General features: G+C 33.5%; 3 protein-coding genes and 1 pseudogene across 3 annotated transcripts; 1 reads left to right on the plus strand and 3 right to left on the minus strand.

The window, feature by feature from the left end:
• Positions 1-479: 479 nt before the first annotated feature.
• On the minus strand, positions 480-4,992 carry LOC106298439 (uncharacterized aarF domain-containing protein kinase 1). Its single transcript, XM_013734564.1, has 16 exons — positions 4,697-4,992; positions 4,534-4,617; positions 4,095-4,235; positions 3,881-3,951; positions 3,703-3,796; positions 3,369-3,446; positions 2,913-2,979; positions 2,591-2,676; positions 2,437-2,487; positions 2,009-2,056; positions 1,750-1,870; positions 1,478-1,658; positions 1,254-1,391; positions 1,052-1,164; positions 881-952; positions 480-797 (listed from the first exon to the last, which is right to left on the minus strand). The coding sequence occupies exons 1-16, from the start codon at positions 4,895-4,897 to the stop codon at positions 676-678; spliced, it is 1,668 nt and encodes a 555-aa protein (XP_013590018.1). The 5' UTR covers positions 4,898-4,992; the 3' UTR covers positions 480-675.
• Positions 4,993-6,272: 1,280 nt separating this feature from the next.
• On the minus strand, positions 6,273-7,115 carry LOC106298009 (annotated as a pseudogene).
• A 3,034-nt stretch (positions 7,116-10,149) lies between these two features.
• On the plus strand, positions 10,150-14,344 carry LOC106300456 (glutamate decarboxylase 2). The gene is made up of 6 exons (XM_013736599.1): positions 10,150-10,328; positions 10,412-10,616; positions 12,417-12,617; positions 12,887-13,355; positions 13,453-13,505; positions 13,698-14,344. Exons 1-6 carry the CDS (start codon positions 10,243-10,245, stop codon positions 14,166-14,168), a joined length of 1,485 nt encoding a protein of 494 aa, XP_013592053.1. The 5' UTR covers positions 10,150-10,242; the 3' UTR covers positions 14,169-14,344.
• Positions 14,345-15,126: 782 nt separating this feature from the next.
• On the minus strand, positions 15,127-16,325 carry LOC106298629 (peroxiredoxin-2B-like). Its single transcript, XM_013734766.1, has 3 exons — positions 16,101-16,325; positions 15,915-15,994; positions 15,127-15,536 (listed from the first exon to the last, which is right to left on the minus strand). The coding sequence occupies exons 1-3, from the start codon at positions 16,253-16,255 to the stop codon at positions 15,283-15,285; spliced, it is 489 nt and encodes a 162-aa protein (XP_013590220.1). The 5' UTR covers positions 16,256-16,325; the 3' UTR covers positions 15,127-15,282.
• Between the last annotated feature and the right edge of the window lie 1,319 nt (positions 16,326-17,644).

A 17,644-nucleotide genomic window follows, 5' to 3' on the forward strand; every position in this document is an offset into this window, starting at 1 on the left:
GTCTAAACTCCTAAAGCAGGCCTAAGGCTCAAGACTAGGAGTTCGACTAGTTGATTTTTTTTCTTTGTTAATGTTCTTCCAACAAATTGGACAACTAACATCAAAGTTCTTTTTATTGTTTTTATTTGTTTCATCAACTATTCTGAAGTTTCAAATATTTAAACGATTTTCGCACATCAAAAAGAATTTACAGCTAGAGCAGAAAAACCTCGAAACTATAGCAACGGTATAACTAATCATGCACAGTAGTTTTTTGATCTGATCTAACCACTGTTTTTTTTCAATGTGAATTTACATCTTTTCTAAATTTTACAGTAACTAAGCTAAAGCTCCATCCAATTATTAGAAGGCATTAGCGGACAAAGATAAGCAAAACAGTCATCAGTAGACTATGGTAATAGATTACTAAACAAAAAATTATGAAATGAATTTAAAAACACACACAACTAGATTTTAGTTAAAGATAAGATTCCAAAGATCTTTATATGTTGTTATCTGTAAAAATTACAGGCTAACCATTAATTCATGCGAGACAAATCAGGCATACATTTATCACTGGTTCTTTGTTCTGACTAGCTGTGGCATTACCAAATGCCAAAGAATGGATGATCTTATTTCTAATTCCAAATCAATAATACTCTTTTTGAACCAATTTCTCTAGCATAAAAACCACCTTCATACAATGGATGCAACACTCGATACCTTTACACTTCTTGTGATGCCGTCGACGACTCGTCCATAAAAGGTACAGATGGTATGTTTCAGCTTCTTCACTCCTTGAAAAAGTTCCATCAACTCTGAAACAGTATGAATTAGTTAGAAATTTACACACAGTATTAGTATAACTGATTATTTAGATAGTAACTAGTGGTTTCTTTACCCAGAATAAGACTTAAGCGGATGTAGCTCATTAACATCACCGATTTGGAGATCATCGACTTCTCAACAAAATCTAGAAAAAGCAAAAAAAAAACACCTAAATTTTAGCTTCATCCTGGTAAAACTGAATGGACAGGTTCCAAACAGCTCAAGGTTTCTCGGATCCAGCTACCTGGTTCAGAAGTCGGGTTATAGCCAAGCCCATATACCGCATATTTGGCATACGCGAGTAATCTCACACGTTGTGGAGCACTCAACTTCAATGTGATTGACCTTACGAGTCCACTGTGATAGACCAAAGCAAGTATTAGTCGCATGGATAAACTTGAAACTTTCCAGATTCAATTACTTAGTAGAACCGAGGAGGAGTTTACTCTGTTCGCAGTACGGTGAGAAAGTCAGGTGGAAGAGACCCCATGAAAGTGGTTACGTCTTCCAATCTCAGAAGCTTCAGCTCCTGCTTCAGTTTTTGCCTCTCTTGGATAGACATTCCTTTCCCCAGTCCTGATTTGCTATCACCAAGAAGATGCAGAAAAACAAGGATAAGCCACAAAAACGTGTGACAGTTTCGATTTTATTGAAGAGGGAAAGAAAGTACCTATCACTCGTTCTTCCAGTGAAGAGGACAGGGAAGAATTTGGCATATTGTCCAACCCCAAACCGTGTTCCCAATTCCTGTATTTTGGTCGAGTCTAGAAGAATCAAAGCCTCCCACAACCGACAAAAGTCTTGCCTAAATCCCTCATCCAATGTCTTACAGTTTCCGTGATCTAGCAGAACTTTTTCATCCAACCATGATTTTGAAGGTTTTATGATTAGTGTCTGGAACTAGTGAAGACTCCAATATAGAATTACGAACACAAAACGTACCTAGAGAGAAGCCATTCTTGCCTCCAGGAGAAACTAGTATATTTCCAGGATGCGGGTCGCCATGTATGAATCCGTGAACAAATATCATTTCAGCAAACACTTCAACCAACACTTTAGCAACCTATAATATAATATTGGAAAAAGCTTCAGTGTTTCAAAAACGAAATAACAAGTATATATTTGGCGGGTCTAATGCTTGCCACATGCCAAAGTAGTATCCCAATTGAATTTGTTAATTGCATAAGCAGCTATTACGAACCTTTCCTGGACTCAAATTAGTTCTTTTGAGGGCTTCCACATCGTCAACCTGAAACCTAAGGAAATTCGAGTTAGTACACCATCCAAGAAGTAGAGTCTACACGAGAAGCTGCATGACGATCTATAAGAGTAAATATAACTAAACTGATCCATTGCCTTCTAAGCAGTTTAATCAACCTTTAACTTTGTTTTTCCAATAATTCTTTTAGGAAACTCAATAATTTTTCATTTTCTTCCCTTTTGCTAAGCTTTCAGTACATCTCATATCTAGCCTTTTCTAACAATTTAAAAAGTTTGGGATAGCTTTTCTAACTATTTAGCATGTTTGAGATGGATATGGTTAACCAAGATTGCCAAAATGAAAAAGAAAAAAAAAAGGTAACTCTGTATATAAACCGTATGAATGATTAACTGTGTTGACGCCATTACCTTGAAACCCTTGCAGAATTGCATTGTCAGGACTTGAGCGGTTGTGAACTCCTGAATATTAATATGGATAATAAGATTAAGAAAACAAATTCAGCATGACTAAGACATATCAGGAAAAATAATAAACGATGACATCTAAATTCTTTAGTCATACCCAAAACACTGTCGGAACAGTAATCATTTTGTTATGTTTGAAGTTTGTGGCAATTCTCTCTGAATTTTTTGCCTCCTGTATAAAATCTGTGGAAATGAAGATGAAAGCAGAAATGAATCATCAGATACACTATGGAAAACACCAAATAAATTAAAAAGAAAAAAATCCAGAGAAACAATGTAATGAATATATACACTTCTACACACTACACAATGTGTACATATACGGTTCAATTATTTTGACACATTCAGCTTCAGGTTAACTGAGAAATAAACATATGGACACGATGGAGTGCTTGACTAAAAAGTTTTAGGTTTCTGACCAAGTTCCTGGGAAATTGACTTTACGAATTCATGAACCAGCCAGTCAAATCTGTATTCTGGAAAAATCTGCGAAGTGAAAGAAAATGACTCTAAGAAACTATAAACGGCTGCATATGATACACAGCCTATATATAACCAAAGATGCAAACACAGTTCATGTAATTGTATCATTGATCTCAGTTAACACCTTCCGGCTTCCACAACAACACAAGCAAAGCTCACAATCACCGCAAAACTAATGAAGTTAGGAAGCAGTAACAGAATCAGTTCTCATAATCTGACTACGCACAATATTCTCTACTAAGCACTTCCAAAAAATTTCACAAAGCAGCATACACTACTGCAGACTGCAGTAATGCAGTCATACATGAATGTTCTCAAACTCGAAATATAAAGCATGTTCTGTTAGTTATATGGTGTCACATGAATATAAGATAAGACGGAAACATATGCACCTTTACAACTGATTTTGAAAGGAACGACATGATCATTGTATCCAACTTCATGTTCTGCTTCAATCCAGGGTATTGCACCTATTTCAAGGGACACAAACGATAATCAAAATTAAGAAAATTAAGAATCTGGTGACTCAATGCTGTCAAGAGGATTGTGGTATGCCCGATTTACATCATAAATGATGAAAGGTGTATAAGCTAAAGAGGTAAAAAAAGAAAGAAATGATTCAGAGACCAATATTTCAGGTATCTCAAGTGAACGATGAAATCATTGTCTAGTCTCGTCAAAAATAGCACAAGTAAATTAAAGCGGTCAGCATTATGAGGAATTAACCTTTACTGCTACTTCCTGATGATCCTTTAACACAGCATGATGCACTTGAGCAATAGATGCTGCCGCAATTGGCTCCTCATCAAAGGATAAAAATCTGTCATTTCATTGAGGGATGTTAAAATGTGTCTTGACAATTGGTGTATTTGCCTTACATATATGGTTTTGGAATAAGACTTACATCTCTGAGAGATTTCGACCCAAATTGCTTGTCAGAACGTGTTTTATATCTTGGAAATTACAAGGAACTGCCTTCAATAACAGAATTAGAACAAACAATTAGAATAGTTTCTCACACTCACAAGAAGATCATAAATCTCTGGTGAAGCAAAACAATTTCCATATTTTTCAAAAGAGAAAACACATAGATTTCAAATCATTATTAGTATTCGCACCTGGTCCTGCAACGAGGAAAGGGCCAAAGAATACTCTTTGGGAACCAGCTTCAACGTGGCCACGAACTGACCAGCTTTCACATAGAAACCTTTATTACTTTCACACAGTTTAAGAATTCGTTTGGCAGACCGTGCATGAACCTACAACATAGAACGAAAATTACCATATAGCGCTTGTAGTATACAAATAATTAAGTACAAGAATAAGCAATCATCTCATCACAGCAATATAACTTCACTTAGCCTATCATCAACATGTTCTCTTTTAATTCAACTAATTGCTGCTATGTGCTTGTTCAAATCACCACAATCAATCATCTCATCGCAGCAATATAGCATCAAACAAATGTGACATTGACATGAACAATGCGAATCAGTACTATAATGTTAAAGATAGATTACTTCTTTGCAAATCAGGAAAACGTAACAAACTACAAACCTCTGTTAAACTCTGAATGTAATCATCGGAATCCGCCGTCAATCTACTCAAACTATACTTGTAATCAGCGACGGTTACAGTGATCTGCAAAGTAGAGAGAATCAAAAGGAATCGGAAAATGAGAAACAATTTAAAACAGTAGAGATAAGAGAAGAATACGAACGGCGTAGATGGCGCGAGAAGAACGGACGACGCCTTCTACCGCCGTCGCGATTTTGTTTGGGTTGTGAATGGAAGTAGAGTCCCGGAAAACAGAAACGGCGGAGCTGCTGGTGACGGCGGTAATAGCTACGCCGGCGATTGTAAAGACAAAGAGCGGCGATTTGGATCTCGCGGGAAATTTGAACTTGCGGAGAATCTTCATTTTTGTTGGGATATTTTTGCGGGGGACTCCGGAGAGACGGAGAGGAAGACGAAGCTAAACTTCCGGAATCATCAGACTTCTCTCACGCAGACAAATATAGTGGGCCAAGATAAGGCGAAGCACACTGTGGAGGTTAAAATGGGCCCAGGCCTACTATTTTTGTGGGTGCTGCTTGCTATTTGGGATGGTATCATTCTATAAAGTGTTCTAATTTCAACAAAAATTGGAAGTTCTTTTTTAGCAAAATTTGAACCAATAAACGGAAAAAAAATTATATTTCTAACCATTTCACTCTCTCTTTCTTTTTTCTTCCTATCTCTCTCTACTTTCTTACTACTAAACTAATACTTCCACCAATATAGTCATTCAACAAATTAACCTTTTTTTTGTTTTTTCGTGTATCCCATCGGCTAATTCGATCAGCTCATCCAGTAATATGCATCTTATATATTAAAACAGAAGTCACAACATTGATTCATGTGTGATTTTTAAAAAGATGGATCTAATGGACTTATTCCTACAAAGTCATGTTACATTTAATCTCTAATATTATTATTTAAATTTTGGGCCTACCAGAAAATTTTTATTGGACTATCAATAATTGAATTTAAACAATAGATGATTCATTAGATTTATAGATAGTATAAATTAAATAGATATAAGGTCTGACTGGTGACCTTTTCAGGAACAAGTGGAACAATAGAGAAAATGAATCAAAAGGAATGAATAGGAATAAATTAAAAGGAATAAATTAAAAAGAATAAATGAAACAAAATATTGCAATGAATGGTCACCACGATAAGGAATGAGTATTTTTAATTAAAGTAATTTAGAAACTATTGTTTAAAAACATTTTAAATATAGTTAAACTTTTCTTGTCCATAGGTCTTGGTGTCTCTTCCTTCACACGTAAATTTCACCCGCACAGCATACATTTGATTTATTTTTCACAAGAAAAAAACTATAATGTAATACCTGTTAAATTTCACGTATCTATAATTATTTGCAAACTTGTATTTATAAAGATACGAATCTATAGTCGACGAGAATCATGTCTTTTATCAGTCCAGATTTGTTATCTCGCACAATCTTCATATAAGCTCATGCCGATGTGTTTTAGTTCACTTGTTCCTCACTCTCATCATCTGAATGATTGTTCACATTCGAATGTGAATGTGTAGTGTCCCTCCCCACATCAAATTCTTTGAAGTCAATATCTTTAATTTTGTTCCAACAAAATGTGTAGTGTCCCTCCCCACATCAAATTCTTTGAAGTCAATATCTTTAATTTTGTTCCAACGAATAAATTTGTGGAGTCCCATTGTTGCAAATATAACTTTTCTTTGTGTTGAGATATCATACCTAGGAAATTCATTTAAAACCCTCCATTTTTGTTTCCAAACACCGAATGTACGTTCAATAACTGAACGTAGTGACACATGCCATATATTAAACATTTCCTTGCTGTTTTTTGGAGGTTCATTATTAAAAAATTCTTGGAGATGATATCGCGTACCTTCTATTCTTTCTTTTCGATATGGAGCTAGATAACCACGCCTATTTGCATAACCAGAATCTACAAGATAATATTTTCCTTCTGGAGGATGAGGAAACATTGGATCATCTCGCATAGCGGTGTCCAGCACCCTAGAGTCATGTGTTGATCCCGCCATTCCAACGAAGCAATATGTAAATAACATATCATGATCACAAATTCCCAAAACATTAAGGTTTGCTGTTCCCTTTCGGTTCACAAAACGTAATGCATCTCGACCTGGAGTCACCATTACTGGTACATGTGTTCCATCAAGAGCCCCGGCAAAACCATTAAAATAAGGTGAATACCGCTTGTCTCCATGTAAGCTATTCGATATTGCTTCAAACTCACGAGTTGTTCTTGGTCGTAGATAGTCAACTGCCAATTGTACCACTGCTCCAAGAACATAGTGAAATTTTCTGCATATAGTCTCTTGTGAATGGCCAAATCTTAAACCAATGTCACGTTGAGTATCGTTTGGCCACACAAAATCAAGAAAATTGCGACGCTCTCATCCACTTTTATATTATTTGACTCTTGTAATCCATACTTCGTTTGAAGAACTTCGCATAAACGAATAAACGCTTCTGAACTCATGCGGATAAGAGTACGACATGAAACTTCGTTATGGTAGATTTGGCCCCGTATCATCTTCCAGCCATTTCCCCAGTCTTTGTTCATTGGTTCTTAAAAAAAGTTTGTCTTGTAGTACTCTAATATTGGATGCATGTACCTTTGGAGAAACTCTTCTTCTTCCAATAACATTAGCTCCATCAACTCATCTTCATTTAAGTTTTGAATTCCACGTGAACGTAATTCTAGGATACGAAGTTCCTGCAAATATTTACATAGATATTACTATTCAGAGATAAAGAAAATAAACTCAAGTGCTTATAAATAAATAATTATCTTTATAAAAAGAAAACATGCAATAAAGCTTCAAAACACTAACAAGAATATCTGTAAACACCAAAACCAAATTCTTAAAGTCAAAACTTATATAATAAAATATTTCTAGAAACCTTAGACGACGACTTGACGACATGCTTCGGATTGATCGGTTGCATCCTTGATCACTAGTAAGATCCACTATTTGTTCAGCAGTTTGAGTTTCTTGCATTTGGTCCACCATTGTTATGCCATCAACATCTAAAGCAGGTTGAACTTGCTGGAGTTGTAGGCCAAGCATATGTGGTGAATAACGTTCATCTTGATCAACATCATGTTCACCAAAAATTTGATCCAACAAATCTTTAAATGGCAAAGGCTTCTTTTGCAAAACATGAACTAGTCTTCCTTTAGTTCCTCCTTATTCCTGTGAATAATAAAAATTAGTATATAAGAAATATATATAAAAATAACATAATTATATATGATATACAGTAGAGAATTACCGCAATCCGATCACTCCACCAAGTTTCCATCATATCTATTTGTCCAGAAGATGGATCAACAGCAACACCAGTGCGTTTTACCAATTGACCGTGAATATTCCAAAGTTTAGACAAGTAACCAATTTTTCTATTTATCTCTGGATCCCAAGAGCTCTTTTCAACTATCAGCTCGAAGTATTTTTTTCAATTCTTTTTCTAGCTGCCGCATCTAGTATTCTACTACGTTAGTCACCGGCTTTTAGCTCCGTAATGACGAGTTCAAGCATAACTTCGCAATTCTTATCCTTCCATAGATACTAAAGTACATATGTATTCTTATAATTAATTCACATGTTTCATAGTAATACAACTATGATTTTAAGAAGAAAAAAGTGCAAATATAAATACCTGTCCTTCACGAGTTGTTCCACCATCAGTCGTGGTTCTTGCCTCACCACAAGATTGACGTCCGCGACGTGATCCACTGTTGTTTCTTGAACTTGACATGAGATTTAACAAGCACACATAAAATATTCATGTTATTTTCTATCTTAATACTATCTTAATACTCGTGTATTGTACATATAACTTTCTCATAGAAATTGTAAGAAAAAAGTGTGTACCTCTTGCTGTAGAACTTTTGATTGTATTAGGTTAGGTGAATAGAATTCTCACATATATAGTGGAATCACGTGAAAAGAGAAGAAAAATGTTAATTTTCTGTATAAACTCACGTTAATAGAGATTTGCCATTTTTTATTTTCCATTTTGTTCCTTGCCAATATTGATAGGGAATATTTTTCATCTACTATTCCCAAAATAAACAGAAATGAAGTGGAATTGTATGTGTTCGTTATATATCAAAAGTTATTTGTGAATGGTGAAAAAAAAAGGAATGGACAGGAATGCAGTGTTCCCTCTCGTTCCATTCCTTCTTAGCGATCACCATTCATATCCATAATTTAATGTTGTAATACTATACTTCCATATGTTAATTATTTAAATATTTTTCGATGTTAAATTTTAAAATTATGAAGTTTTTTTTTAAATAACAAAAATCATATTATCTAAGAATGATTAATCTTTACTACTTTAAACCAATCAAAACAAAATTTAAACTATATAGTTTATTTTAAAAATTAAACAAAAACTAAATGTTTAATTTTTTACTCGATAATATAAATCTGTGAAGCGAAAAGTTTAATTTTTTAAAAACTTTCTAAATTTTTGAAATGTTATAATATTTTTGAATATGACAATAAAACAATATTTTACTAATCTTAATATATATAGTTACGATTTTAATAATGAAATAATAATCCGAAAATATATATATATATAAAAAGATACAAATACATGTGAAAGTTTGAAACAATCTATTCAATCAAAAAAAAAAATATACCGTAAACTTATTATGTTTTAAAAATTGATAGACATATATATATTATAATATATACCAATTTAGAATTAAAAACAAAATGTTTATATAAAAATAAACGAAAACAAAAATCTGCGCGGTTGTGCGGATCGATATCTAGTTTAGTGTTAAAGTTGACTACACTGTCAGACCCAAAATTCGTAATATTTTATGATTAATGTGAAAAAGTAGTTGAAAGCATGTTACTGGACTAATAAGTAAAATTGTTTAAGGTAAAGTCAAACCTAAACTTTAAGAATGCTTTGGACTAATTGATTCGTGTCTACCAAATGTTTCTATTAATACATGTTTTGCAAACTGAAATTGTTTACATGATCTCCAACAAAATTTAGTCAAAGTACAAATTTATGAATTATATGATAAACAATCTTTGTTTTTTTTCTCAATTTATGGATAACTGATTAAAATCTAGTCAAGCAACAAATTTATGAAATATAAATAATTAACAACATTTTATTTTCTCAATTTAAGGATAATTTACTTCAGTTTGAGTCAAACAACAAAATTATAAATTATGATTAACAACATTTGTATTCTCTTGAATTTAAGGTTAGTTGACTGAAACTTTAGTCAAGCTACAAATTACGGGTTATGGTACAAATTGCTTGCTATGACTGTAGTAAATTGACCAAAAGTAATTGATTTATTGGTCATGTATTCAAATTTGGTACTACAATTACATTACCAAAAGCTTCAAAACCATCCAGTGGTAATGGTAATGTAATAATACTAGCTGACCCAATTGGTACGCACATAATATGATTATATGTGATATAATTATTGAATGGCATCATCTTGTAGATATTTTACAAAAAAAAAGATATCAACGTCGACGTCTTACAACTAAGTACAAGCATATAAATTAAATAAAAATAAAATAACAAAAAAGGAAGAAGACATCAACTATTAAGGTCAATATAAACGTATCATCGCCCCTTCGTCTCTTTGCATATTCTTCTTCCTCCACTCACTACCAAAAGAAAAGGAAAAAAAAAAGATGGTTCTAAGTCGAGCGGCCACCGGGAGTGAAGAAAATGTTTGCTCGACGTTCGGATCTCGCTATGTCCGCACTGCACTGCCCAAGTAACTAAAAAAAAACATGTTTCTTTTGATTTTTCTTATTGTTAATGGGTTTACTCATTAAGTAATGATGAAATAAATTGAAGGCATGAGATTGGTGAGAGCTCGATACCGAAAGAGGCTGCATATCAGATCATAAAAGATGAGCTGATGCTTGATGGTAACCCGAGGCTGAACCTGGCTTCGTTTGTGACGACATGGATGGAGCCAGAGTGTGACAAACTCATTATGGAATCTATCAACAAGAACTACGTCGACATGGACGAGTACCCTGTCACTACCGAGCTCCAGGTCTCTCTCCATCTCTCCATCTCTTTATATTCCAAATTAAAAAAATAGATATATTCCAAATTACTTCATAACAAGTGATAGTGCTAGATCTTGTTTTAGTTTCTAGTATTATATCAATTCTAAATCTAAATCAACTCAAAATGTTTAGAATTGGTTACAGTTGCGCAATGGTTTTAATAAAATATACGATATGTTCTCGTATAATTTAATACAAATTTACACTGTGTTTGATTTATTTTATTTATTTAAAAATGAAGATAAAAACTAATTTTGGATTAAAGGGTATCCACAGATATAATAAAGAAGAATTAGTTTTGAGGACGATGAAAAATGTTGTTTGCAATTGATGAACCCATATTCCCCTTGCCCAAGAAAAAAAGAACCCATATTCCCTGTTTAATTTGTATCAGTGCTACATTTATTATTCCTTAACACTTTATAATGAGACAAAATATTAACCTATTCATGACTTTTCGTTCCTTTCTTATAAATATGACCCATACGATTTTAGCCTCTACTGGCCGACATAACAAGTTCTAAGACTAGTGGTTTTAGTAACTTTGTAAGTTGTTCTCTTAATCATAAATAACCGTGTTGAATTATTCTAAATTGTCATTAACACTAGTGCCACTTGATTTGAAGCTTGGGAAAATATCACCGTCGGTTTATTGTAAAACCGGTACAATAAACCGGTCGGTATATTAGTTTCTTTGAAATGAACCAAGTATAGATCGTATGATTAAAGTTTAAAACATACACGTACAAATCTTCGAGAATCTAAGGTATGGGAGAAAAGGATGGTAAAGCATAATAATTCAAGAGACGAAAGAGAAAGTTCTGTCGGCAACCTCTCATTGTTTCACAGATCACCACATAACTTGCTTTTGGTTTTGATTAGTCCACTCAATTCCTTTTATCCATTTAACAACAATAAAAAAAAAACTCAACATTCTTCTCACTTTGGGTTAGGGGTATGATATGTTTTACTTTAGTATACTATACAAAGTTTTTTTTTACTATATCCATAGTTAAAGTGAAATAGAGTGAGCTGACGCTCTATGAAGGACGTTGCGAATATATAAATAGAAGATTAGAAAAAGAGATACAAATGAAATAATTTTACAAAATGTGTATGATGAAAACCTAGAAGGAGACAAAAACCACACGGTATAAGTCTGGTGATGGCTAGATCAATAGTCACATTGATTCTTCCTTGTTAAAAGTAAGATATTTCACCATAAAGTTGTACCTACTGTGTCCTCAAAATAGATTGGTGATGCCATTTCCGTGTGCCTTAGTGTGAACACGATACGTTCATAGTAAAATATCACAGGGTACTTTATCGCGAATAATTATTTATTTTTTTGAACTTTCGCGAATAATATAGCCTACTTTACCAAATTTGTTTATCGTTTTGTTTGAAAAAGTAGAAAATATATTTTGGTTAGTTTATTAGTATATAATTGGCTAGCGTTTCTAATTGTAATTTATTTCTCATCGGTTTTGTATTTGTGTGTTTCTATTCTGATATTGATACAATATCCAGTGAGTTCTTGTTGTTTTTAAGGATCTAAATAAGTTCATCAACAAAAGAAAAATAATAGAAAAAGATTACTAATATGCTGATATCTCATGTGCATGGAGTTTCATTTGAACTCGATCCATTGGACCTATATGAAAAATGTAGTTAATTTCATTAGTTAACGAACAAGGAATATTTATATAAAACCTGTGCTCTTTTTATTTTTGCGCAAAAGCATATGTGCTCATAAATCATAATTTTAATTTATTGGAAAACAGAACCGATGTGTAAACATGATAGCTCGGCTGTTCAATGCACCACTTGGGGAAACTGAGACCGCCATGGGAGTAGGCACTGTTGGGTCTTCGGAAGCCATCATGTTAGCCGGATTGGCCTTCAAAAGGAACTGGCAGAATAAACGCAAAGCTGAGGGTAAACCCTACGACAAACCCAACATTGTCACCGGAGCCAATGTTCAAGTGAGTACTATATCTTTATCTCACTATTTTTACATAATAGTTAATTTGTGAATAGTTAACAAAGTACTTCAAATATCTAGAAAACATTGCAAAATAATTTTTATATTAGGTATTACCGCAAATTTCATTTTCAAACCAGTTTCAAATTACATAAATTGACACACTTCCGTTTAATCTGTTTACTATTTCTTTTTTTTAAAAAGAAAATAGTGTGTAAAGCATCAACTCTCATAGAATATAAGGTTTAAACACGAAAAAATTACTTTCAGGTGTGCTGGGAGAAATTCGCTAGGTACTTCGAGGTGGAGCTAAAAGAAGTGAAGCTTAGTGAAGGTTACTACGTGATGGATCCAGATAAAGCAGCTGAAATGGTAGACGAGAACACAATCTGTGTTGCTGCCATACTTGGTTCCACACTCAACGGTGAGTTCGAAGACGTCAAGCGCCTTAATGACTTGCTGGTCAAGAAAAACGAAGAGACTGGCTGGAACACTCCAATCCACGTTGACGCAGCAAGCGGAGGCTTCATAGCTCCGTTTATTTACCCTGAATTGGAATGGGACTTTAGGCTTCCTTTGGTGAAGAGTATCAATGTGAGTGGTCACAAGTATGGGCTGGTCTATGCTGGTATTGACTGGGTCGTGTGGAGGACACAACAGGATTTACCTGATGAGCTCATCTTTCATATCAACTATCTTGGTGCCGACCAACCCACTTTTACTCTCAATTTCTCCAAGGGTATGTATCTTTCGTATTCTTTATCCCAAATCTTTTAAAATATAATGTTATTTATGGATGTTTATGAAATGTATTGAACGTTTTTGGTTGTTTGTAGGATCGAGCCAAATCATTGCTCAATACTATCAGCTCATTCGCCTTGGCTTCGAGGTTAGAATATTGAAAATAATAAAATAATATATATATATTATGTTTAGTGTTATAGACTTATAGCTAGCAATAGAATGGTTTTTGAGGTAAAAAAAAAGACACATAGCATGTAATACTATCTTAGAGTACGTTACCGTTTTGTGCTTTTTATTTGTTTTTAAAATATACCGATTTGTATTTTCCATGGAATAGGGCTACAAGAACGTGATGGAGAATTGTAGAGAGAACATGGTGGTTCTGAGAGAAGGGATAGAGAAAACAGAGCGTTTCAACATAGTCTCAAAGGAGGTAGGAGTGCCACTCGTAGCCTTCTCTCTCAAGGACCACAGCTTCCACAACGAGTTCGAGATCTCAGAGATGCTACGCCGTTTCGGCTGGATTGTCCCGGCTTACACCATGCCTGCGGATGCGCAACACATCACGGTTCTGCGTGTTGTTATCAGGGAAGATTTCTCAAGAACACTTGCGGAGAGACTTGTGGCTGATATTGTGAAGGTGCTTCACGAGCTTGACACCTTGCCTTCCAAGATATCTAGGAAGATGGGAGCAGAGGATTTCGGAAATGTGAAAGGGAAGAAGGTGGAAAGGGATATTCTGATGGAAGTCATTGTTGGATGGAGGAAGTTTGTGAAGGAGAGGAAGAAGATGAATGGTGTGTGTTAATCTGAAGTGTCTTGTGTTTGTGTTTGAATTTATTGTCGTCTAATAAAATAATAAGTATGTGTGTTCGAGGACTTGAGAGGTTTGATGAAAGAGTTGTGTGTTTGGTATCTATTTGAGACAATAATTAATTATGGATTCTATTGTATGCTTGAAACTTATCTTGAGCGTTTGGTTTTTTTTTTTTTTGAAACACGAGCGTTTGGTTATTTATTCTTCAAATGCTGTTTCCTTGAATTTTAGTGCTCCTTTTTTATTTGGGGTAAAATGTTCAAAATTTTACACGCAATTCAGTTCAATACAAACAGAAGGCCCAGTAATAAAAAAAGAACCGCTTTACTGTCTGAAATCAGGCTAGAGATGATCTACTTTCTGGCATGGCCAGATGCTGAACCAACTAAACCATATAATAAATGGATCAAAGAGTTAAAATTTGTAATATGTTAGTCTTTTTCTCAAAAAACTAATAAATCTTCTATTTGATCCAGACCAGAATTAAGCACGAAAAAAGTTGCACGGACAGAAACATGTAAACCAATAAAACTAGGAGATTTGGATTTAGGACATCTGAAGAAAGTTAAAATGGCATGTTGTCTAAAATTTTGTATGGAAGGTGATCGTCACAATCATCACTATGGTTTTCAACGTATCAAGCAAAATCTAATTCAACAAGGGTGTATTTGGTCGATTCAAGAAACAAAATGTTGTGCTCATGGATGTGGCAACTATGATGCACGGGTACGTCTCTTCGAATTCAAAAATGAGAATTCGAGAAGCATACTAATTTGTCGAATAGAGAAGGGTATTTGATTTTCATACTCAACACCTAAACATTAATGTTCTTTGTGTGGCTCGTGGTAGCCTAAAGTTTTGGTTCGTTTAATTAATTAAGTAGGTATATATGTTCATATCATAGTCCAGAACAAAATGCAAATTTGTCATGAATTATTACACGTGGAAACAATGAAAACCAACGTTTTATTATAAAATCCATAAAGGGAGATAATCAACTCAGACCGCTTTATTATGCATGTTTCTTGTATGAAAACAGGCTAGAGATCTAGCGGATTCACGTACAGAAATGTAGAAATAGAACAAGCAAAATGATAAAAGATTCTTAGAGAGCCTTGAGGATATCATCAGCGCTGGAAACCGTGAACTCGCCACCGGATTCAACATTGGCCACAGTCACCTTGAGGTTATCGAGCAGCAGAGCGAATCTCCTTGACCTAACACCAAGACCCTTGTCCTTGAGGTCAAGCTCGAGTCCAAGAAGCTGTGTGTATTCTCCTGAACCATCTGCCACAAACTTCACGTGCTTGTTCTCAGGGTATGTCTTTCCCCACGCCTTCATCACAAATGGATCGTTCACTGCAACAAACCAATGACGTTAAATATTAAACCAAACAACTAATATATACTCCCTCCCTTTTCAGTATTTTTACACATTTTAAGAAAACACATTAAACTACCGGTAATTTTCAATTTTTAATAATTTTTAATCAATACTAATTCAATAAAGTCAATTAATTTTTCAAAGTTTACAATTATTTCATACAAAACACAAAAAATACATCTTCGTGGAACAATTATTTTTCTAAAAAATCTATCTTAATGGAACAGAGGAATATAAATATATATATATATATATATATATATATATATTTGTTTATATATACAACAATCTAATATTTGTTCATACGAAAGAATCAAACTGCATGGAAACAAATCACAACGAAGAATATTTACCGCTGAAGCAAATGATCTCATCAACACCCTTTGATTTCAGCTCCTCGGCTTTCTCAATGAATCCAGGCACATGCTGCATGCTAAACAAGGAAAAACAACAAATAAAAAACATCAAATCTAATGTATTAATACGGCAGAAAAGTGAAATAAAACTAAATGAGCAACAAAGGAAAAGGAAAAGTTTACCTGCATGTGGGAGTGAAAGCACCAGGGACACCGAAGAGAATGACCTTCTTACCAGCGGCGAGAGTGTGAACGGAGGCGCTCTGAAGCTGATCATTCTCGTCAAAGAAGGAGATAGTTCCTTCTGGTACAACATCGCCGACAGCAATAGGAGCCATGGAGGTGAGCAAAGGATTTAAACAAAAAGAAAGTGATGAGAAAATATGAACCGACTCTGAGTTGTTGGACTTGAGGCGAAATGTATTTATAGGGGTTTCGAACAAGGGTACCCTTCGAACAATGTAATCTTTTTTTGTTTTGAAACACTGTAATCTTGCTTTATGGTATTAAATATAAATCATTGACTAATTTTTTAGGTAACTAATCGTGTTACTGATTGCCATTGAGTGATTTCAGTAATTTTATTGGTTGCCATATGTTGACTCTAAAAATCTTGGCTAATTTCTGTAATTATTATTGATTGCCATTCTGTTGACTCTACGAATCTTGGCTAATTATTAACAATAGTCAAACTACGTATATATTATTTCCAAAACTACATTGTATTTTCCAAAATATAACGATTTTGTTTAAAAACACCGTGTTCAAAACGTGTTTTTGTCACCAACCTAGCTACCATCGAAACCATCCCGCTAAAAGTATCTGAAAATATATCTATTTCATGTGCGTGTTTAAAAAAAATAAAAAATAAAGATGATATTGGATAATTTCTTTAGTACTATGTACATTTTAAATCGTTTCTGTTTTGTATTTTTATTATATTTTTTTTCATATTACATATAATTATTTATAGCAATGAAAGTTTCCAAAGTAATTAAAACTAGGATAAGACCTACGCCTTGCGCAGAATGAGTTTATTTCTATATATTATCGATAAGTTTTTTTATATATTTGATCATTTTATTTATATATATATAATATTTTTTGTTGTTATTATATAATTTCTTTTCGATGGATCAGATCAATTTTTATTAAAAATGATGGAACAGAACTATAATTAATACATCATGGGTTGATCGGATTGGACATTAAACAAATTATGACATAAAAACCTTATTTTTTCCATCGAACACATTCTTGAAAAAAGTGAACAGTTTTGTTTTCACAGTTGAATTATTTTGACTTTTATCTTTCTTATGGTTTTGAAAGCTTTCAAATCAACCATCGAATTGATACATGTCACTTTAATGTTTTAGTCGTATACATAAGGAAAACTTACATTTTTGTAATTTAAAGTCGTTTTAAAAAATTCAAAATATAACATATAAGAAAAAATCTAACATATAAAAAAAATATAACATATAAGGTGTCATCATTTTTGTATTTTAAAGTCGTTTTAAAAAAATAAAATAACAAATAAGGATTCCTCATTTTTGTAATTTAATATCATTTTAAAAAAATCCAAATATAACATATAAGAAAAAATCTATTTTTTTTTATTATATGGTTAAGTGATTGTTATTTTTTTAATACTATAAAATTAAACAAAATGAAGAACGATGCAAAAATTGTTATCAAATCTTTATTATTCATAATCATTAATTGTC

This window comes from Brassica oleracea, chromosome C6, assembly GCF_000695525.1.
Source record: "Brassica oleracea var. oleracea cultivar TO1000 chromosome C6, BOL, whole genome shotgun sequence".
Classification (NCBI taxonomy): Eukaryota; Viridiplantae; Streptophyta; class Magnoliopsida; order Brassicales; family Brassicaceae; genus Brassica; species Brassica oleracea.

Coding starts and splice junctions, on each gene's coding strand:
- LOC106298439 (XM_013734564.1), bottom strand. CDS start 4,897: ATGAAGATTCTCCGCAAGTTCAAATTTCCCGCGAGATCCAAATCGCCG. Junction 2,057..2,436: donor AATTCTGCAAGGGTTTCAAG/GTAATGGCGTCA, acceptor CTTAGGTTTCAG/GTTGACGATGTGGAAGCCCT. Junction 953..1,051: donor TAACCCGACTTCTGAACCAG/GTAGCTGGATCC, acceptor TGCTTTTTCTAG/ATTTTGTTGAGAAGTCGATG.
- LOC106298629 (XM_013734766.1), bottom strand. CDS start 16,255: ATGGCTCCTATTGCTGTCGGCGATGTTGTACCAGAAGGAACTATCTCC. Junction 15,995..16,100: donor GCTTTCACTCCCACATGCAG/GTAAACTTTTCC, acceptor TTCCTTGTTTAG/CATGCAGCATGTGCCTGGAT. Junction 15,537..15,914: donor TGAGATCATTTGCTTCAGCG/GTAAATATTCTT, acceptor GGTTTGTTGCAG/TGAACGATCCATTTGTGATG.
- LOC106300456 (XM_013736599.1), top strand. CDS start 10,243: ATGGTTCTAAGTCGAGCGGCCACCGGGAGTGAAGAAAATGTTTGCTCG. Junction 10,329..10,411: donor GTCCGCACTGCACTGCCCAA/GTAACTAAAAAA, acceptor AATAAATTGAAG/GCATGAGATTGGTGAGAGCT. Junction 12,618..12,886: donor TCACCGGAGCCAATGTTCAA/GTGAGTACTATA, acceptor AATTACTTTCAG/GTGTGCTGGGAGAAATTCGC.